The sequence below is a fragment of a genome, unplaced genomic scaffold (assembly GCF_019419815.1).
Source record: "Pyrus x bretschneideri cultivar Hongxiangsu unplaced genomic scaffold, Pyrus_bretschneideri_v1 Contig13, whole genome shotgun sequence".
NCBI classification, from domain to species: Eukaryota; Viridiplantae; Streptophyta; class Magnoliopsida; order Rosales; family Rosaceae; genus Pyrus; species Pyrus x bretschneideri.
Genome location: NW_025999424.1, coordinates 1058436 through 1081493, shown reverse-complemented (window position 1 = coordinate 1081493; position 23058 = coordinate 1058436). Strand labels below are relative to the sequence as shown.

General features: G+C 36.2%; 2 protein-coding genes across 2 annotated transcripts; both read left to right on the top strand.

Moving 5' to 3' along the window:
• The first annotated feature begins 2539 nt into the window (after positions 1–2539).
• On the top strand, positions 2540–5132 carry LOC103960952 (protein LOW PHOTOSYNTHETIC EFFICIENCY 1, chloroplastic-like). Its single transcript, XM_009373452.2, has one exon. The coding sequence runs from the start codon at positions 2836–2838 to the stop codon at positions 5002–5004; it is 2169 nt and encodes a 722-aa protein (XP_009371727.2). The 5' UTR covers positions 2540–2835; the 3' UTR covers positions 5005–5132.
• A 13739-nt stretch (positions 5133–18871) lies between these two features.
• LOC103959690 (uncharacterized membrane protein At3g27390) lies at positions 18872–22935 on the top strand. The gene is made up of 11 exons (XM_009372047.3): positions 18872–19243; positions 19376–19551; positions 19946–20054; positions 20210–20405; positions 20517–20653; positions 20880–21168; positions 21478–21584; positions 21672–21810; positions 21942–22137; positions 22246–22489; positions 22575–22935. Exons 2-11 carry the CDS (start codon positions 19458–19460, stop codon positions 22834–22836), a joined length of 1773 nt encoding a protein of 590 aa, XP_009370322.1. The 5' UTR covers positions 18872–19243; positions 19376–19457; the 3' UTR covers positions 22837–22935.
• Positions 22936–23058: the final 123 nt, after the last annotated feature.

The following is a 23058-nucleotide window of genomic DNA, read 5'->3' as shown; positions in this document are numbered from 1 at the left end:
CATGAAACACTTGGTAGACACAAAAAGAACCTACCAAACATTCAAGGGGTCCTTGAAAGAACTTCATATGTATATTTTTCAAACTCCGCGTGGTCCTAATGTACATCCATCCCTGTTGCTAAACCTAAATTTTTTTAATCTTCCTAAACTAATGGATAAGTAGCCCTAACAAAACGAAGATTTGCTAATTAATCATCGATAACTTACTTCGTTACCGTGTGAGCCAACTGTCAGCTGCAGTGGTTATGGAGTTGCTAATTAAGCTTATTGTTTTTGTAATTTTCTAATCAACTTTGATAATCATTATTAAGTTTTGTGAACATTCACGAAAGTGACAAACTGGTGTCCATACTAGCACATGGTGGAAGTCGGATAAGAGAAACAAATTTGCATGCATAAGGTTTGACACCCCACATGTTGATCGTGGAAGAAGAAATATATTACATGGAACGCATAGGTTTTGGACTTTAGATAACCATCAAATCATGCAAATATATACCATGAATTTGTAGCATCCTCGTATGGGCTAAAAGGCACCGTTTCAAGTGACCATTTGGTCATGACTTGTATCTTTGCTTTTTCAAATTTCTTAATTATCAGAAATCGAACCTCACATAGTGTTACGGTAAACAACTCACTCTCTCGTATCACAGCACGAGTTATATTTAAATATGTGAATTAGTATTTAGTAATGTCATACGATAATCATCGCTCATTAAATTTTCACATAGTACAATCTGATGTATTCTTCTTTTTGGTATATTATTTGTTCACTAATCACAATGATATTTTCTTTTAATTGAGTGAATTTTTAATCTAATATATAAATACATATATATATATATATATATAACGAAAACGGAGATTAAAACTTACGTGAAAAAGAAGAGAACACTGTTTCAGCTAACTTTGTTGCACTCAGATGTGCAATTTACAATAATATTAAGTTAATTGATACTATTATATGATCGATTTAACAAACAATCATATATTCCTTAAAAGTACACATTGAAATGATAAAGATTTTGAGAGATTATATACACATATACATACATAAATAAGGGTATATATCTCTCAAAATCTTTATCATTTCGATTTGTACTTTTAAGGAATATATGATTGTTTTTAAATCGATCATATAATAGTATCAGAGCTGTGAAATCGAGCGAGCTATATATGCTCATGCAAAAATACAAAAAGTGATGTGTAGCACAAGATTGATTCTTTCACGCAACCCATCAGATTTTCTTCTTGTTTGGCATGCCGATGGGAAGATTAGATATAGCTAAGAGATTTTATGCGCATCCATCAAGGTGATTTAATTTCAATTATCACATATTATTGCTAGTTCATTGTGATATTAAGTCTAATCTTCTTTTAATGTAGATAATATTATTTCTTAAAATAAAAATAAAAAATCCAATTACCACACAATTATAGATCAGTTTCTTCCCTGCTTCCATGCATGGCAATTGGCATGGGTTGCTTGCTATTTAATACTATTTATTTTTCCAAACATTATCATACAATCACTGACACCACCCCTTCTTGTTTTTGCATTATTAACATATTTTAACAGGAAAAAAAAAAAGGTGTCCTTGTTTTGTTAGGACCATATGCACATTATTAATCCTTATTTTGGTTCCCATGAATAATAACCTCAACTAGTCTTATTTTTTTAATCATTACCGGATGGGCCAGCGGTTAGGATGGATTATAGACCCGTATTTCACACGGCTAATCTCATATTTAATTTTTGAATATAATATATCACACGATGGTGATAAAAAAGAGATTGAAATGCTTTTTCTTTTCCGACTCTCAAAAAATAAACTACCGCAAAGAAAATCACCAACAGATATTTTTTTAAGCGAAAAAAATATAGTTTTTATTTTTCTTGGTGATCTAGAACCTCATAGAAACCGGACGAGGTGGTCCCTTTTCTATCAGATCAAAAGTATTAAAAGAAAAATTTGGGAAGAATATAATTGAAATGTATATAAAAGAATAGAAGAGAAAAGAAACCATAAGAAAATTGGCATATGGGTTAGGTCTCAAGTTCATATATATAGCTTATGAAATGATCAATGCACCAACATTTTTGCAGATATTCAACTCTATCTTTGGATAGCTCCTCCTCAAAATACATTGTGGTTGATTTACAGAACTTCACTTATTATTGAATCATTTATATTATAAATCATTTTGTAAATGCCAGTTTCCACAAAAAATCAATTAAAAATAAGGTCACTTAATTAATTAATTATAGTAAATAGATTGGTGGTTTATAATTCTTTTACCGAATCTATTTATCTGTTTTATATAGTTTGATATGACTAAACGATCTAATAGTTTATTAATTTTTGCAGGGAAAAGATTTACCAAGTGTTTTATAATAGGACCAATGTCATAGAAAGATTAGGCCCAATTTCAAATATTAAAATATTGGGCCACTTTCTGAAAAACATTAGGCCCAATAAATAATATTCCCCAACCTTTTCCTGTTGTTTTTTTTTACCAAATTTTCTAGCTCACCACTGATCGCATTTCAATTGAATGGCTGTGAGAGAACCACAGCGCCACTGAGCACTGACCACTGCGAAATGAAATCAAAACCACTTCAGAAATTCACTGGCTTTTAATAAGCACTTCCACTAAAAGCTCCAAAAGCATACAAATTTATCTGGCACTACTTTTCAATCTGGAGTTCAGGTATGTCCCCATCTCTTGCAGTAGCTGGGAATTCTGTAAAAATGCAAAATTTGCTGGAAATTATATGATTTGAGAGGAATTTCAATCCTGCGTTGTTATAGTTTCTTGTAAATATCTGGAAAAATGCAAGCTTTAATCACTTGGGAAGTACCCCAGGTGGGATTTGAATTTGGTCCTTCTTGTAAATTTAGAACTAGGGGTAGGAGAAAAAATATTGGAGTTGTTGGTCTTCCTGTTTATGGAGGAAATGCTGATGTTTTACTTGGGAGTGATGGTTTCAATGGAAGCCGAAAATTTGGTTTCGGATGTGGTTGCTTCTCTGGGCACTCTAGACTTAAACTTGCTCGGTTTTGTGAGCCGAACAAGGGTTCATTTGGCTGTTCTTTTGTGGTAGCATGGGCATTGGAGGAGCAAGCAATTGGGAATGAGGTTGTTGTGCAGGAATCGACCTCGGAACATAGGTTGTCAGGTGAATGGGAGAGTGAGGGTGGTGTTGATCATCGAAATGTGGACGGAAGGAAGGGCGGTGATGGTAATGATGGTGATGAAGTAGGGGTAGGCGGTCAAGGAGGTGATTGGGAACAGAGAAATGAAAAGATTGACGTGCGTGCACTGGCGCTGAGCTTACAGTTTGCGAAAACAGCTGATGATGTTGAAGAGGTTCTTCAGGACAAGGGTGATTTGCCCCTTCAAGTATTCTCATCGATCATTAGGGGTTTCGGAAGAGACAGACTGATGGATTCTGCTTTTGCTACTGTCGAATGGCTCAAGAGGAAGAAGGAAGAAACTAATGGTTTTATTGCCCCAAACTTATTCATATATAACAGTCTTTTGGGTGCAGTGAAGCAATCTGGACAATTGGGAGAAATGGACAGAGTCTTGAATGATATGACTAGGGAAGGGGTGGCACCGAATGTTGTAACTTACAACACTAAAATGGCGATTTACATTGAACGAGGACTAAGTACGGAGGCCCTTCATGTTCTTGAGGAGATTCAAGAAAAAGGCATGACTCCATCTCCTGTATCGTATTCCACAGCATTGTTGGCTTATCAAAGAATGCAAGACGGGAATGGAGCTTTAAAGTTCTTTGTTGATTTTAGAGAAAAGTATCGTAAAGGTCATATAGGTAAAGATGCTGATGTAGACTGGGAACAAGAGTTTGTGAAGCTTGAGAACTTTACAAAACGCGTTTGCTACCAAGTGATGCGGCGGTGGCTTGTGAGGGATGATAACTTAACAACCAATGTGCTAAAACTGCTAATAGAGATGGATATTACTGAGGTTCCACTTGGAAGGGTGGAGCACGAGCGCCTTTTGTGGGCTTGTACCCGTGAAGAACATTATATTGTAGCTAAAGATTTGTATAGTAGGATAAGAGAAAAGCATTCTGACATAAGTTTAGCCGTGTGTAACCATACAATTTGGTTGATGGGGAAGGCTAAGAAATGGTGGGCAGCTTTGGAGATTTATGAGGATATGTTGGACAAGGGGCCGCAGCCAAATAACATGTCTTATGAATTGATAGTATCTCACTTTAATGTTCTTCTAAGTGCAGCTAGAAAAAGAGCAATTTGGAAATGGGGTGTCAGGTTGCTCAACAAGATGGAAGAGAAAGGACTTAAACCAAGAAGTAAGGAATGGAATGCAGTTCTTATTGCCTGTTCCAAGGCAGCTGAAACTTCTGCTGCTGTCAAAATTTTCAAGAGAATGGTGGAGCAAGGTCAGAAACCCACAATCCTTTCTTACGGGGCATTGCTTAGTGCCCTTGAGAAGGGAAAGCGATATGATGAGGCCCGTCAGGTGTGGGAACATATGCTTAAGGTTGGTCTGAAACCAAACCTGTACGCCTACACAACTATGGCTTCGATTTTCAGTGGCCATGGAAAACCTAACATGGTAGAAACCATCATCAATGACATGGTTTCAGCAGGCATTGAGCCAACTGTTGTCACATACAATGCCATTATCAGTGGGTTTGCAAGAAACGGTTTTAGCAGTGCTGCATACGAATGGTTTGACCGCATGAAAGCTCAGAATATCCCTCCAAACCATGTCACATACGAAATGATGATTGAGGCTCTCGCAAACGAAGGGAAGCCGAGACTTGCATATGAGCTATATTTGAGAGCTCGAACTCAACGCCTTGCCCTCTCTTCAAAAGCTTATGACACAGTGGTTCAGTCCTCACTGGAATCCGGAGCTAACATTGATGTAAGACTCTTAGGCGAACGGCCACCAGAGAGAAAGGGGAATGCGCAAGGTAGAAACACTTCCAGCCAAGTTTCTTAAAGGTTCAGAAGTTTCGCACTCCCAAGAGATGCAAAAACATTTGTAGCGAGGAAATATACGCTGTAAAGACACAAAACAAAAAGGTATTTGTTACTACGAAGTATTTAGTTTCTGTTGCTTTTTGTTCATTCGTTTCTGTATACTTCCCATGATTGCATTGCAACAAATACACCCAACTCGTAAAAAATTCAGTTCGTTTTCTACTTACAACGCGGATAAACTTCTTCCTTGTGTCGAAAACTGTAATGCTAGAGAGATGACATTCGTAAACATGGTCTTGCTAGCATTTTGCGTGCGGCAAATTAGTGATTTGAATATAGTAATATAGATTAGATGCTAATTAATCATCATCTTGAAGTGCCAGAAGGATTATATAGTGGAAACCTTTACAACCTTTCCAGGAATATGTGGTAGAAGTTAATTAGAAGATTAATATCTGGATTCCATTGTATTTAAAGTAAAAAGAATATAAAAAAGATAATATTTTGTATAAAATGCTGGATCATCTGAACCAGAGTTGAGATCGTCTCACGACTTCACCAGTCTAAGGATCAGCAAATCTGGATTGTTCAAGAGAAAGAAATTTGGATCCTTGGTTTGTGGGTGGGGGCCGTCAAAATGAGTTAATGGGGCCATCGAATTCAAGTTGAGTGGTCTGGTTTGCTGATTTATAGATTTTGAACAGTGAAATCTGAAAAGTATCTTAACTCATCTAAACCATATCTTTTAGAAAACCTTAACAAAAAACTCTCAGTACTGGTAACTAAGGTAGAAGGTAGGAATCATGTTTGTCCACTAATTTGGTGTATCCCACTTCACTATTATGCTGCCTCCTTTCCTTTGGCTTCCTTAAAGCACGGTCTGACGTTTCTTTATGGTAAAATGACATCTTGCATTTGAGTATATATGTGATGAATTATTTTTTTTTATTTTTCTCGTTGGCAAATTGCTTTAAATTACTGTCATTTAACGGACTCTATCCTTAATCTTTATAAGAAATAAGAATTAATCTAACTTGGCAATCAAAACAATGTTCAGTCGCGGATCCAGAATTTGAATTTTAGAGATCTTAGTGTTAAATACAAGTTTTTTTTTAGATAGGAGCAGAGTGCGAACTGTGCAAAAAATAAAAATCAGTTTATCCACTTGGCGGGCTTGTTGTGCAGATGTAAACAGACATAGATATATGCCGAAACAATCTGATGAGTAATATAGAAAGAATTTGTCGGGTGTTGTCTACGTAACATGTTGAGATATGCTTAGCATACATTACATCAAACGTTTAGTAGGCACAAAGAACCTGTACCAATCATTCAACGAGTCCAGAAAAGACCTTGACAAATATATTTTCTAGACTCGAGTGGTCCTAAGACCACCTTGGTCCTTATTTCCATCTGCTCCTAACAACATTCTCTTCTTTTTTCTTTTTTTTTTCTTTTTTGTATAATTTTTTAATTTTTTTATAACTCAAGTTCGAGTCTAATTCCATCTAGTTTGGATAAATTGTTGTAAATTATCGTTCATATTAAAGTTAGTTATAAACTTCTTTCTTTTTATTGCATCGTTAACAAATGATATCTGTGGATACAAATTTCTTCTTCTTGATCTTGGACAAAATTGGACCTACAAAACAAATAACACCTTTGGTCAAGGCCAAGAGCCTCACGCGCCCACAATGAATGGGGAGGGGGCTTTAGCCGAAGAACCTCCAATGCCAAAGTGAATTTTGAGAGAAAAGTGTTTTGAGAATTTTGAGTGTTTAGCAAGAGTTAAGACCTAGGTTTTTAGAGAAAATGAGGTTGAATATATAGTGCATAGCCGGCCCCCTTTGGGAGAGAAGGTGACCGGCCTATTGGGAGTTTTTTGGGTGTAATTAGTAGTTTAATTGACAATTAATAGATTAATTAGGTAATAAATCTACTAAGTGACCAATTATAATTTTAAATGGAACGTTTTGGGGGTTACCTTGTGGAGAATATGTGATGAGGATGGATGAAATAGGTTTGAAAATAAATACTTATTTGGGCATTTTTGACTTGATTGAAGAATGATTGTCCACTGATTGCGCGTATGAATTATGGTGTACCTTGAGGCTAATTTTGTCATTTTCATCAAAAAATCCACGTGTCGCATCTTGATTATTTTTTACTCTACAATATCAAGTGAAGAAATTCTTTAATTCGGCCAGTAGATCACGTCATAACGTCACAATGATATGTAGGTTTTAAATACGAATTTACGAAATCCGCATCTTTGTACGTGTGATTAGATGCGTAACATAATCTACCCGGTGGACCAATGAATTTCTTCATTAATCAAGCTGTTTTTCCCGGAATCAAGATGTTTGCACCGTTATAGGAAGTAGTAACCTAGATCCTATGTTGGAACTCAGGAGCAACTGAAATATTGACAGATGCGTATTGTCATGTCATCATGTCTTAGCCGTTGTAGTCGTTATTTAATTGGGCCATGGATCCTTTTGGATTCATGCATCCTAATCATAGGGAATTAGGGATCCATAAATCCGGATCATTAAAATTTGATTCAATAGTTACAAACAGAAGTTCACTTTAAAAGTTATAATAACTTTAACCGTTAGATCAAATTTCAATAATCCGGATTGATGAATCCCTAGGATTAGAATGCATAGATCCCGAAATGATCCATGTCCATTTTATTGGATGTCGCAACTGGTCCCCAATTGAAGGGGTCCCCAGTTGGAGTGTCGACAAGAGACACTTGGTTATGAGAGAGCTATAATAGGCGCTTATCCGTTTTAAAAGAGAGTACTGAATTGCAAAGGAAAATTCTTTGTGTGGACACATCTGATCACATGCTTTTGAGTGTGTGGGGCATGGTAGATTAGAGGCTGTCTAAAAAAATTGATCAAATCTGTAGAAGTATTGTTTTGATTTTGATTATTTCAAAATTATTTAAGTCGGAAAATGTTCTCGAATATATTATGGGGCGAACTTGTGAAACCAATTTTTTATATAACTTTTTACGTACGTTTTTTTGTAGAGTTTAGTTCGTAATGTATTTTAACTATTCAAACTGTTTATATTTTAACGTGATATATTTGTGCTAGGAATATAACTCAACAATATGAGCAACTTATCAAGATGATATTGATGTAATGGTAGCATGATACTTGTAGCTCCATTACAAAGTTTCATTTTACACAATTTTGAATTCGATTCTCTACGTTTCTAGTATCGTTCCACTTGTATTAAATAAGGAAAGAGATTTTTTTTTTTTTTTTGATAAAATAGTGCTAATTTGTCAATTACTTAAGGTGATATCCAACTGAGTTGTCCGAGTTAGTGTGTTGTGTTCATTTTTCTTTCTTTTTTGGAAACTTGTGTTCATTTTTCTTAGGTGTAATGAGTTATGTTTGTCCCAAATATCCAATACGATACGAAGGGAACTTCAACTTGCTTTGGTTTGAAGTGAACAAAAATCTCGAAACCAAACGTGTACGCCGGCACAACTATGGCTTCAATTTTCAGTGGCCCTGGAAAACCTAACATGGTAGAAATAAGGATGGGCAACGGTTATAGCGAGCGCGTAACCGTAGTTATTTACCCATAACCGTTTATATTCATACTGCATAACCATTTATTCCGTTGGGTAATTGTATAAACGGTTATACCTATAATCATAACCGTTTATAAATAATTATCCATACCCATAATTGTGTATCCATTTAACTATGTAACTATAACCATAACCATTTACTCGTTTTTTGAACCTGTTTATCATATTTTTACTCATTTAGCCATTTTTCACTTGTCTACATGCCTCTTTTTTTTTTTTTTTTTTTTTTTAACAACTTGAAAATTACGAAAGAAAAATTTGTCATAATTTTCATTTTCTAACAATTAAACACCGCTATAAGTACATGCATGCATTTCCCTATTTTAATCATTTAAGTCTTCATATAATTCCAATAATTGAAATAATAATTTACGAACGATATTTTTTTGTTACACCCAAGCAAGTCTTTAATTATTAATACATATGATTACGAAGTAAAGCTTCCAAAAATAAAAAGTAGTCATTATTTTGAATACTAGATGATTCAAAACTTCAAAATAAAAAAACAAAAATAAAGATTAGTTTTTACCACATTCAAGGAGAGTAAACAGCCGCATCAAGCCAAATCTTTTTGGTAATATGAGCAAAGAATCTTGCATTGTAGAAAGCAAGCGGGAAAACAAAGGTGTCCACTGTCTATATAAACTAGCTAAGAAGAAAACCAACAGCACAACCATCTTGCATTTATTTCCTCTTCATATGTATTTTCCTACGCTTGCAAATCGTTGACGGCGAGATGTGAAACGGGTCGTTGGGAAGGAAGAAGACGAAACGGAAGAGCGGCGGAGCGGGGAAGGAGAGGGTCCGGACTAGAGGAAGGGGAGAGAGAGAGAGCCTGCTTCTAAAACCCTCAAAATCCTGCAATAATTTTTTTTTTATTTTTACATATATTAAATTAAATGGGTAAATATATATCCGTATAACCACAGGTAATACCTATAACCATCCATTTAAATTTTACGAATAAACGGTTATACCGTAACATTGAATTTTAAATGAGCTGATAACCGCGGTTACCCAAATCCATGGGTATTTTGCCCATCCCTAGGTAGAAGCCATCATCAATGACATGGTTTCAGCAGGCATCGAGCCAACTGTTGTCACATACAATGCCATTATCAGTGGGTTTGCAAGAAACGGTTTTAGGAGTGCTGCATACGAATGGTTTGACCGCATGAAAGCTCAGAACATCCCTCCAAACCATTGAGGCTCTCGCAAACGAAGGGAAGCCGAGACTTGCATATGAGCTATATTTGAGAGCTCGAACTCAGCGCCTTGCCCTCTCTTCAAAAGCTTATGACACAGTTGTTCAGTCCTCACTGGAATCCGGAGCTAACATTGATGTAATACTCTTAGGCGAACGGCCACCAGAGAGAAAGGGGAATGTGCAAGGCAGAAACACTTCCAGCCAAGTTTCTTAAAGGTTCAGAAGTTTCACACTCCCAAGAGATGCAAAAACATTTGTAGCGAGGAAATATACGCTGTAAAGACACCAAACAACGAGATATTCGTTACCACGAAGTATGCAGTTTCTGTTGCTTTTGTTCTTTCGTCTCTGTATACTTCCTATGATTGCATTGCAACAAATACACTCAACTCGTAAAAAATTCAGTTCGTTTTCTACTTACAATGCGGATAAACTTCTCCTTGTGTCGAAAACTGTAATGCTAGAGAGATGGCATTGGTAAACATTGTCTTGCTAGCATTTTGCGTGCAGCAAATTAGAGATTTGAATATAGTACTATAGATTAGATGTTAATTAATCATCATCTTGAAGTGCCAGAAGGATTATATGGTGGAAACCTTTACAACCTTTCCAGGAATATGTGGTGGAAGTTAATTAGAAGATTAATATCTGGATTCCATTGTATTTAAAGTAAAAAGAACATAAAAAAGATAATATTTTGTATACAATGGTGGATCATCTGAACCAGAGTTGAGATCCTCTCATGACTTCACCATGCAAAGTTTAAGGATCAGCAAATCTGGATTGTTTAAGAGAAAGAAATTCGGATCCTTGGTTTGTGGGAGGGGACCATCAAAATAAGTTAATGGGGTCATCGAATTCAATTTGAGTGATTCGGTTTGTTAATTTATAGACCTTGAACAATGAAATCTGAAAAGGATCTCAACTCATCTAACCATATCTTTTAGAAAACTTCAACGAAAAACTCTAGGTACTGGTAACTAAAGTATAAGGTAGGAATCATGTTTGTCCACTAATTTGGTGTATCCCACTTCACTATTATGCTGCCTCCTTTCCTTCGGCTTCCTTAAAGCGGGGCCTGACGTTTCTTTTTGGTAAAATGACATCTTGCATTTGAGTATATATGTGATGAATTATTTTATTTTATTTTTCTCGTTGGCAAATTGCTTTAAATTACTGTCTTTTAACGGACTTTACATTATGTTTGGATAAGGGAAATAAACTTAAAATTTAGGTAAAAATCAAAATTTATAAATTGACATGCACCAATTCTCTCGTTTAGATTCATAAACATAGAAATTTAGAATTTCCGCATGGAAAAAAACTTGGGATTTGGAACCTTCAATTCCCAAGTTTAAATTCCATGTAAATAGATGTCATTTCCCAATTTCTGTGATTTAGAGTTTAAAAATGACAAATTCCGTATTCAATTCCATTGTTCTTTTAGGTTTACCAAACCAGAAAATTCACAAATTCTAGAAAATAAAATTTTGTCATTTCAATTTCCGTCATTTTAAAATTTCTTAGTAATCTTAAATTTCTTCATCCAAACGTAGTGTTATCCTTATTCTTTACAAGAAATAAGAATTAATCTAACTTGGCAATCAGAACAATGTTCAGTTGCATATCTAGGATTTGAATTTTAGAGATCTCAGTGTTAAATACAAATTTTTTTTAGATAGGAACAAAGTGCGAACTGTGCAAAAAATAAAAATTAGTTTATCCACTTGGTGGGCTTGTTGTGCAGATGTCAACAGACACAGACATATGTTGAAACAATCTGATGAGTGATATAGAAAGAAGTTGTCGAGTGTTGTTGATGCAATATGTCGAAATATGCCTAGCATGCATTACATCAAATGTTTAGTAGGCACGAAGGACCAGTACCAATCATTCAACGGGTCCTGAAAAGACCTTGACAAATATATTTTCTAGACTCGAGTGGTCCTAAAACCACCTTGGTCCCTATTTCCATCTGCTCCTGACAACATTCTCTCTTTTATTTTTATTTATTTATTTTTTGTTAACTCAAGTTCGAGTCTGATTCCATCTAGTTTGGATAAATTGTTGTAAATTATCGTTCATATTAAAGCTAGTTATAAATTTCTTTCTTTTTATTGCATCGTTAACAAATGCTACCAAATGAAGAAATTTTTTGATTCGGCTAATGGATCACGTCATAACGTCATAGTGATATGTAGGTTTTCAATACGAATTTACGAAACCCGCATCTTTGTAAATGTGATTAGATGCGTAACATAATCTACCTGGTGGGCCAAAGAATTTCTTCATTAATCAAGTTGTTTTTCCCGGAATCAAGATGTTTGCACCATAATAGGAAGTAGTAAGAATTGGACACTTGAGAATTAAGCAATCTGCAGATAAGTCCATATCATCTAAAACTCCTACGTTGGCAACGACAAACGACCAACGACCAACCACCTAGATCCTATGTTGGAACGCAAAAGCAACTAAAATATTGACAGACGCCTATTGTCATGTCTTAGCCGCTGTACTCGTTATTTTATTGGGCCATAGATCCTCTCTGGATCCATACATCCTAAGATCTACAAATCCGGACCATTGAAATTTGAGTCAATGGTTACAAACAGAGATTCACTTTAAAAGTTATAATAACTTTAACTGTTGAATCAAATTTCAATGATCTAGATTGATAAATCCCTAGAATTAGGATGCATAGATCCTTAAAGGATCCATGTCCATTTTATTTGATGTCGCAACTGGGTCCCCAATTGAAGGGGTCCCCAGTTGGAGTGTCGACAAGAGACACTTGGTTATGAGAGAGCTCTAATAGGCGCTTATCCGTTTTAAAAGAGAGTACTGAATTGCAAAGGAAAATTCTTTTAGTGGACACATCTGATCACATGCTTTTGAGTGTGTGGAGCATGGTAGATTAGAGGCTTTCTAAAAAAATTGATCAAATCTGTAAAAGTATTGTTTTGATTTTGATTATTTCAAAATTATTTAAATCCCAAAATGTTCTCAAATATATTATGCGGTGAACTTGTGAAACCAAGTTTGTTATGTAACTTTTTAAGCACGTTTTTATAGAGTTTAGTTCGTAATGTATTTTAACTTTTCAAACAGTTTATATTTTAGTGTGATATATTTGTGTTAAGAATATAACTCAACAATATGAGCAACTTATTAGGATGATATTGATGTAATGATGGCACGATACTTTTAGCTTCGTTAAAAACTTTCATTTTACAGAGTTTCGAATTCGATTCTCTACTTTTCTAGTATCGCTCCACTTGTATTAAATAAGGAAAGAGAATTTTTTTTTTTTTTTGATAAAATAGTGCTAATTTGTCAATTACTTAATGTAATATCCAACTGAGTTGTCCGAGTTAGTGTGTTGTGTTCATTTTTCTTTTTTTTTTTTTGGGAAACTTGTGTTCATTTTTCTTTGGTGTAATGAGTTATGTTTGTCCCAAATATCCAATACGATACGAAGGGAACCTCAACTTGCTTTGGTTTCAAGTGAACAAAAATCTCGAAACCAAACTTGTACGCCGACACAACTATGGCTTCAATTTTCAGTGGCCATGGAAAACCTAACATGGCAGAAATAGGGATGGACAACGGTTATGGCGAGCTGGTAACTGTGTTTATTTACCCATAATCGTTTGTGTTAATATCTGCATAATCGTTTACCGGTTGGGTAATTACATAAACGGTTATACCCATAACCATAGCCGTTTATAAACGGTTATTCATATCCATAACTATGTATCCATTTAATCATAACCATTTACCCGTTTTTGAACCCGTTTATCATTTTTTTTACCCATTTACCCATTTTTTCACATGTCTACATGTTTTTTTTTTTTTTTAACAACTTGAAAATTATGAAAGAAAATTTTGTTATAATTTTCGTTTTCTGACAATTAAACACTATTATAGGTACATGCATGCATTTCCCTATTTTAATCATTTAAGTCTTCATACAGTTCCAATAATTGAAATAATAATTTACGAACGATATTTTTTGCTACACCCAAGTAAGTCTTTATATATAATACATATGATTACAAAGTAAACCTTCCAAAAATAAAAAGTAGTTATTATCTTGAATACTAGATGATTCAAAGCTCAAAGTAAAAAACAAAAATAAAGATTAATTTTTACCACATTCAAGGAGAGTAAACAGCAGCATCAAGCCAAATCTTTTTGGTAATATGAGCAAAGAATCTTGCATTGTAGAAAGCAAGCGGGAAAACAAAGGTGTCCACCGTCTATATAAACTAGCAAGGAAGAAAACCAACAGCACAACCATCCTGCATTTATTTCCTCTTCATATATACTTTCCTACGCTTGCAAATCAGCGAAGGCGAGATGTGAGATGGGTCGCAGGTCGCTGGGAAGGAAAAACACGAAGTGAACGAGCGGCGGAGCTGGGAAGAAGAGGGTCCGGACTAGAGGAAGGGGAGAGAGAGAGAGAGAGAGAGAGCCTGCTTCTAAAACCCTCAAAATCCTGCGATAATTTTTTTTTAATTTTTACATATATTAAATTAAATAGGTAAATAAATACTTGTGTAACCGCGGATACCCATAACCGTTAGATATCTGTTATAATCGCGAATAATACCTATAACCGTCAATTTAAATTTTACAAATAAACGGTTATACCCATAACCGTAACCGTGAACTTTAAATGGGCAGGTAACCGCGGTTACTCAAATCCATGGGTATTTTGCCCATCCCTAAGTAGAAACCGTCGTCAATGACATGGTTTCAGCAGGCATCGAGCCAACTGTTGTGACATACAATGCCATTATCAGTGGGTTTGCAAGAAACGGTTTTAGCAGTGCTGCATACGAATGGTTTGACCGAATGAAAGCTCAGAACATCCCTCCAAACCATGTCACATACGAAATGATGATTGAGGCTCTCGCAAACGAAGGGAAGCCGAGACTTGCATATGAGCTATATTTGAGAGCTCGAACTCAGCGCCTTGCCCTCTCTTCAAAAGCATATGACACAATGGTTCAGTCCTCACTGGAATCCGGAGCTAACATTGATGTAATACTCTTAGGCGAACGGCCACCAGAGAGAAAGGGGAATGTGCAAGGCAGAAACACTTCCAGCCAAGTTTCTTAAAGGTTCAGAAGTTTCACAACTCCCAAGAGATGCAAAAACATCTGTAGCGAGGAAATATACGCCTAAAGACACAAAACAACGAGGTATTCGTTACTACGAAATATGAAGTTTCTGTTGCCTTTTGTTCATTCGTCTCTGTATACTTCCCATGAATGCATTGCAACAAATACACCCAACTCGTAAAAAATTCAGTTCGTTTTCTACTTACAATGCGGATAAACTTCTCCTTGTGTCGGAAACTGTAATGCTAGAGAGATGACATTGGTAAACATGGTCTCGCTAGCATTTTTTGTGCGGGGTAGGATTCTCTTCTCTCATATTTTTATCTCTTTCTCTCCTCTCCTCTCACACATTGCTTTTTGTCTTATTATTTCTATAAAAAAATCAATATACAATGTTAACGTGACTTAACTATGACCGTTCACATAGGAAGAGGAGAAAGACTAGGAGAGAGAAAATCCTCCTCCTTTACATGCAGCAAATTATATATTTGAATATAGTAATATAGATTAGATGCTAATTAATCATCATCTTCAAGTGCGAGAGAATATATGGTGGAAACCTTACAACCTTTCCAGGAATATGTGGTGGAAGTTAATTAAGATTAATATCTGGATTCCACTGTATTTAAAGTACAAAGAATATAAAAAAGATAATATTCGTATTTAAAGTAAAAAGAATATAAAAAAGATAAGATTTTGTATACAATGCTGGATCATCTGGATTCTCTCACGACTTCACCGTGCAGAGTTCAAAGATCAGCAAATCTAGGACCGTTCAGGAGAAGGAGATTCGAATCTTTGGTTTGTGGGAGGGGGCCATTAAAATGAGTTAATGGGGCTGTCGATTTCAATTTGAGCGGTTCGGTTTGTTAATTCATGGACTTTGTACCGTTTGGTACGCAGGACGAGACGGAATGCAGTGGGACAAGACGTTCCTTCCCATGCTTGGTGTGCCAATTTGACTGGAACGCGTCATCCCGTAGAACGAATTTTAGCCATTTTTTGGTTCTATCTTATCCCTTGGAACAACTTGTTCCAGCCCATGGGACACAAATTTATAATTTTTTGGACAACAATACCCCTTCTCTTTTTCATTATTCCACTGTCTACCCTCCCTCTCTCTCGTAGCCTCCCTCTTTCCTGTAGCTTCATCCTCTTCCACCACAAACCCAGCAACCCAACTATAGCTAACTCAAACCCAGCTTCTTCCCACCGCCTTCCTCCTTGCTAGTCCCACGACGAGATCGTCGCCCGCGACGCCCAAGACTTGCATAGCAAAGAGCAGACCAAGGCCGTCATTGATGATGTCGAAGCTCCTCTACTACCGCCGGTTTAGTCCCTCCGCGCTCCACCTTCTTCTCCAACGTTGCATAAATTGATTGAAATAAATTTGCAAATCCAACGAAGCCTCTGTAAATTGAAAAAAAAAAAAAAAAACCAATTTAGGATTTTTCTGTGTTTGGTTTTATTTTTTATTTTTGTTTTTTAAACATCAACATAATCTTAACTATCATTGCACCCGAAGAAAATTTAAGTCAATTTGGATGAGGCATGCCTACCCAATCCTAGAGGAGTTCAATTAAACACCAAAACCTAAGGTATGTCATACTTAATTTCAAAGCCAAATCGCGGAGGAGGGCAAGCTCCGACTTGAGATCCTTGAGCTGGGCCAAAAGGTCAGGTTTTGTTTCGTTCCGTCTCATTTATCTCGTTCTGTCCCGTCTGCGTACCAAACGGTACCTTACGGGTGTAAGGTAGGAATCATGTTTGTCCACTATTTTGGTGTATCCCACCACTTCACTATTATGCTGCCTCCTTTCCTTTGGCTTCCTTAAAGCAGTGCCTGACGTTTCTTTTTGGTAAAATGACATCTTGCATTTGATTATGTATGTGATGGATTATTTTATTTTATTTTTCTCGTTGGCAAATTGCTTTAAATTACTACGTCTTTTAACGGACTTTATCCTTATTCTTTACAAGAAAAAAGAATTAATCTAACTTGGCAATTAGAACAATGTTTAGTTGCGGGTTTAGGATTTGAATTTTAGAGATCTCAGTATTAAATACAAGTTTTTTTGGATAGAAACAGAGTGCGAACATCGCAAATAATAAAAATCAGTTTATCCACTTGACAGGCTTGTTGTGAAGATGTCAACATACACAAACATATGCCAAAATAATCTGATAAGTGATATAGAAAGAATTTGTTGAGTGTTGTTGACGTAATATGTTGAAATATGTCTTATATGCATTACATCAAACGTTTAGTAAGCACACAAATGATTTGTACCAATCATTCAAAGGGTCCTGAAAAGACCTTGACAAATATATTTTTCTAGACTTGAGTGGTTCTAAGACCACCTTGGTCCCCATTTCCATCTATTCCTGACAACACATTTTTTTTTTTTTTTACTCAAGTTCGAGTCTAATTCCATCTAGTTTAGGTAAATTGTTGTAAATTATCATTCTATTAAAGTTAGTCATAAACTTCTTTATTTTTATTGCATCGTTAACAAATGCTACCAAGTAAAGAAATTCTTTGATTCGGCCAGTGAATCACGATCTAACATCATAGTGACATGTAGGTTTTCAATACGAAACCCGCCTCCTTGTATGTGTGATTAGATGGGTAACATAATCTACCTGGTGGACCAAAGAATTTCTTCATTAAGCAAGTTGTTTTTCCCAGGGTCAAGATGTTTGCACCGTCATAGGAAGTAGTAAGAATTGGATGCTTGAGAATTAAGCAATTTGCAGATAAGTCCACATCATTTAAACTCCTACGTTGACAACGACCAACCGCCTAGAAATATCACCTTCCTATGTTGGAACGCAAAGCCAACCGAAATATTGAGAAATGCGTGTTGTCATGTCTAAGTCGCTGTCTTCGTTATTTTATTGGATGTCGCAATTGTGGTCCTCAATTGAAGGAGGCAGATTCTCTGTTTTCTTATTTTCCGTGCCTTCTTATTTTGTTTGATCACGATTATATTACGTTAATATTTTTTATTACTATTTATTTTTATCTTATTATCTCTATAAAATATATATATATATTGGCGTGCTTAACTGTGATCACACAAACAGGAAGACACGGAAGGGCACGAGAAGTGGAAAGGCAGAGAATCTGCCTCCCAATTGAATGGGATCTGTTGGAGTGTCGACAAGAAGAGATTTTTTTAGTAAGATTGAAACACAGAGTGGTACATCGCATGTTAAAATAGAAATGATGAGATATGTGTGTTAAAAATTTAAAAAAATTAAAAAAAATATAATTTTTCACTACTTTTATAAAAATATATGATGTACCACCCGTGTTTCGGTCAGAAGGAAAAATTCCTCGTCGACAAGAGACTCTTGGTTATGAGAGAACTCTAATAGGATCTTATCTGTTTTAAAAGAGAGTAGTGAATTGCAAGGAAAATTCTTGTAGTGGACACATCTGATCACATGCCTTTGAGCGTGTGGAGCCTGGTAGATCGGAGGCTTTCTGAAAAAAATTGATCAAATCTGTAGAATTATTGTTTTGGTTTTAATTATTTCAAAATTATTTAAGTCGGAAAATGTTCTCAAATATATCATGGGACGAATTTGTGAAACCAATTTTTTTATATAACTTTTTGCTCACGTTTTTGTAGAGTTTAATTCGTAATGTATATTTAACTATTCGAACTATCTATATTTTAGCGTGATATATTTATACTAAGAATATAACTCAACAATATGGACAACTTATCAAGATGATATTGATGTAATGACAACACAAGATTTGTAGCTCCGATAAAAACCTTCATTTTACACGGTTTTGAATTTGATACGCTACTTTTCTAGTATCCGCTTGTATTAAATAAGGAAAGAGAACGTAAAAAAATTACAATTTGATAAAATAGTACTAATTTGTCAATTACTTAAGGTGATATCCAACTGAGTTGTCCGAGTTAGTGTGTTGTGTTCATTTTTCTTTTTCTTTGGAAACTTGTGTTCATTGTTCTTTGGTGTAATGAGTTTTGTTTGTCCCAAATATCTAATACGATACGAAGGGAACCTCAACTTGCTTTGGTTTCAAGTGAACAAAAATCTCGAAAGTAAAATATGGCTAAAGCATCCTCCTCCTTCAGCTCCTCATCCTGATTCCTGGACACCATTCGCAATCCTCCCGCCAATTCGAAACGTTTATCAGCCGCCGTCATATCGTTTCACAAATTACAGACCCCATGTGATTGTTTGTTATTTAAAGTTTATATTTTTGAACTCCAACGTTCAAAAATCCAAACTTGAAGCCAGAAGAAGGGTAAATCACAGATTTTGAGTAAGTTTCTGACATGGGTTCTCAACTTTTCACTTTTGGTGAACTGGGTGTGTGGTTTATTGGTGTTTTTTCACTGTTTCGGTCAGTAAGACTGGTTTTTTTTTTTTTTTTTTTATGTTTTTCCGATTGCAGGTTGGAATTGGAGTGTGAGATGGGTTTTTGTTGACGCTTGAAGATCTGGTTTTGTGAGGAGGACTGAGGAGTAAGGAGGAAGATGGAACCTCCAAGGGGTGTTTTGGCTACGCTTTGGAACTTCATCTGCTTTCTTCCTTACTTCATTGGCCTTCTGATCCTTGGCAGCATTAAAGGTAACTCAAAAACTGATTGTGTGGTTGTTTTATGTATTAAATTCTGAGTTTTAATGGGAAATTGATAACTCTTGAAACTTTTATGTTGTTATTTTCATTAAAGTTTACAACTTGGGTTCTTGATTTTCGTTTCCCATTTGTCGAATCGATGTTTTCTGCTGGTTCGGGGGCTTGGCAGTTGTTTGGCTGTTTTGAATCCATTGCATGCAATAAAAACTCTAAGCCTTGTGGATACTTTTCGAATGTTGCTTTGAGAAATTTGAAATCGGCGTTCAATCTTGAAATGGTTTGTTCATGTTGATATTAGGAGTTGATTGATTAGTTAAGAGGCATTGCTTGAAAGAGTATGATATAAGGAAGGCATTTTAAACCTAATATCCAAGTATTGTTTCAGGTATCGTTTTATGCCCGTTGATATGCCTTATCATGACAGTCGGAAACACCGGTATCATACTCGGTCTTTGGCCAATACACTTTGTCTGGACCTATTATTGCGTTTTGAGGTGCGTCCCCTGGCCTCTATCTTCAAATTTCTATGTTTCATAGTTATCTCTCTCTTGAATCTCTTTCTCATGTCGTGTTAGAGCAATAAAACAATAAGAATAACTTCCTCGCGATTCTTCTTTTTATATATCTGTATATATATATATTTTTTCAGATCTAAGAGATTAGGGCCAGTACTGAAGATTGTCATCTGCTTATGTGTACTACCTACTGTCTTGATCGTGTGGCCAGTGGTCGGGATTGTTGGTAGTATTGTGGGTGGAGCAGCATTTGGCTTTTTTTCTCCGATAATGGAAACTTTTCAAGCTGTTGGAGAAGGGAAGACCGATCAATTGTACCACTGCTTTTATGTATGTCTCCAATTTTCATGTTGTCTCATAATTATTTTGTTCTTGTTCCTTGCCGCTCGTTCTGTTCTTGTTGCCTCCGTGACAGAGATTCATCCTTCACAATATTTTCAGGATGGAACTTGGAGCACTGTCAAAGGGTGCTTCACTATTGTGAGGGATACCAGAGATGTATGTTACTACACCTACTTCTCAATTATGGATGACCTGCAACACGGAGGTCCTCCGGTCACAAAATATTATGAGATTAGGTATGTCGTCTTGTTCTGCCCAAAAACTATTGCTTGCTTATTTATGTTTCTATTAGAATATCAATCAGTCAACTTAGCGATGAAGAAAGAATACGCTATAAGTGTCCTTAACAGTTCAGTTTCATTGATTTTTGCTCTTGTGGTCCAACCGTTTTGTCTTTTTGTTAGACCTATTCATCATGATCCTTCTTTTCGTCTGACGGGAAGTTTTTCAACTTTCTTGCAGGCTGCTATATCTTCCTGGGGCTGTTATATTAGCAGCCCTTGGTTTCATGGTTGATATGCCAGTGATCTCATTTATTGCCCTATGCAAATGCCCGTACATGCTCTTCAAGGGGTGGCACCGTTTGTTTCATGACCTTATAGGTCGTGAAGGCCCTTTCTTGGAAACAATATGTGTTCCATTTGCGGGTCTTGCCATCCTACTCTGGCCGTTGGCTGTTGTTGGGGCAGTGTTGGGATCTATGGTGGCTAGTATCTTTCTTGGTGCTTACGCTGGAGTGATCGTTTATCAGGTTATTCATTGCTCATTTTTTTTTCTCTGACATGCTTGGTTGATGTAAGTTGCTTATATTCAGATATTTTTTTTGTGGTAAGGACATGAAATGTGTTTAGATTGATTGATTATGTTGTTCATAAGTATAGCTGGAGTCAAACACGTATGAAACTGGAGAAAATATATCAACATTTCCCCACTTGGAAACACAATAACTATGCATATCGGATAACACGATCTTGATACCAATTCAGAAGCGGAGATTTTTCTTATGTCCTTGTCACGTAGATTGCAAGTTTTAAGATATTTTATAACCTTTGTGTTACAGGAATCCTCAATTTGGTCCGGGCTTTGCTATATCGTTGCATCACTGGCCATATATGATGAACACAGCAATGACATCCTTGACATGCCAGAAGGATCCTGCTTTCCAAGGTTCTAGTCAGCACTCTATACTCTAAAGTTCTGATATGGGGGTGTCTTGTACCTTAACATTATGTAATAGATTTCTTGTAATGACAGGCCAAAGTACCGAAAGAAGGCTGAATTGCTCCGGACCAACTCTCTCACAACCTCTTTCTCAAGGCCTGGCTCTTTTCGAAGTGCTCCCTCCCGCTCAGCTTCATTCACTGGTCCTATCATTGAATTGAAGCCCCTTGAGGTACTCTGTGTCTATTATCTGGATGCGTTTGATGATGTGTGGGCAAAAGTATACAGTTTTGAGTTCTGAAAGAACATCCTATCTAGTTCATGGTTTCGGTGCTCATTGAACAACTTTCTTGGCCTGTGTAGTTCATTGATACCTTATTTAAGGAGTGTAAACACCATGGTCAAATATTGGTTGCTGACGGAACTATTACGCTTCAAGACCTTGAAGACGCCAAGTCCAGTCAAGGCAACAGAGTCATTAGCATTGGCTTACCAGCATATTGCCTTCTTCAGACACTCCTGCGATCCGCAAAAGCCAATTCACCGGGAATATTGTTAAGTGAGTCGAATTCTTTTTTCCCTCTCCAGTTAACTTAACAGACCAAATAAACACTTAATTTGATTTACTTACTAAATTACTATTAATTTTTATACGTGATTGATGCAGGTGACAATGTTACCGAGATAACTAGCACAAACAGACCAAAAGAAAAATTTTTTGATTGGTTTTTCAATCCGCTGTTGATCATCAAGGACCAGATAAAAGCAGAAAACCTTTCCGAAGCAGAAGAGGCTTACCTTTGCAAATTAGTTCTGCTGACTGGGGATCCTTTGAGGTTGAAACAATCGAACATTGGCACACCACCGGAATCAGAGCGTAAACAGGCTGAACTTGATGCATTGGCTCGAAGGTACTGATGCATTTTTTCTTGTATAACAGGATCTGATTTTTCCCATTTCACTTTTATGATTTGTCCAACTTATCCTGTCATGCAGACTCCAAGGTATCACTAAATCTATCTCGAGGTATCCAACTTTCAGGCGCCGATTTGAGAATCTTGTCGACGCCATCTCCGATGATCTTGCACCGAATAGTAACGGTAGCAGCAAATCGAGCACTGGACCTAGAACAGTTCCGAGGTCAAAGAGCGCCTTTGCCCAGCTCTTCAGCCAGAAATCCTTTAGTTTTAGCAACGCAAGCAACCATGGGACTGATCCAGAGTCACGGCTAGTTGTAAGGGACGTGACAATCACATAGTGAATATTGTGTTATAAGTAGTTTTGTTTTTAGAGATCTCCTTGTTCATTCTGCAAAGATTTAGCTTCTTGTTCATTGTTCATATACCGTTTGAACGTATTTTCGAATGTACGCATACATATACAAATGTAGTTTTCAATGTACTGTCATTTGGAAGTGTTTTTAAAATGATTGAAAGCGCTTTTAAAGAAAATGTTTTTGGGTTCTAAAAACAGTTGAAGT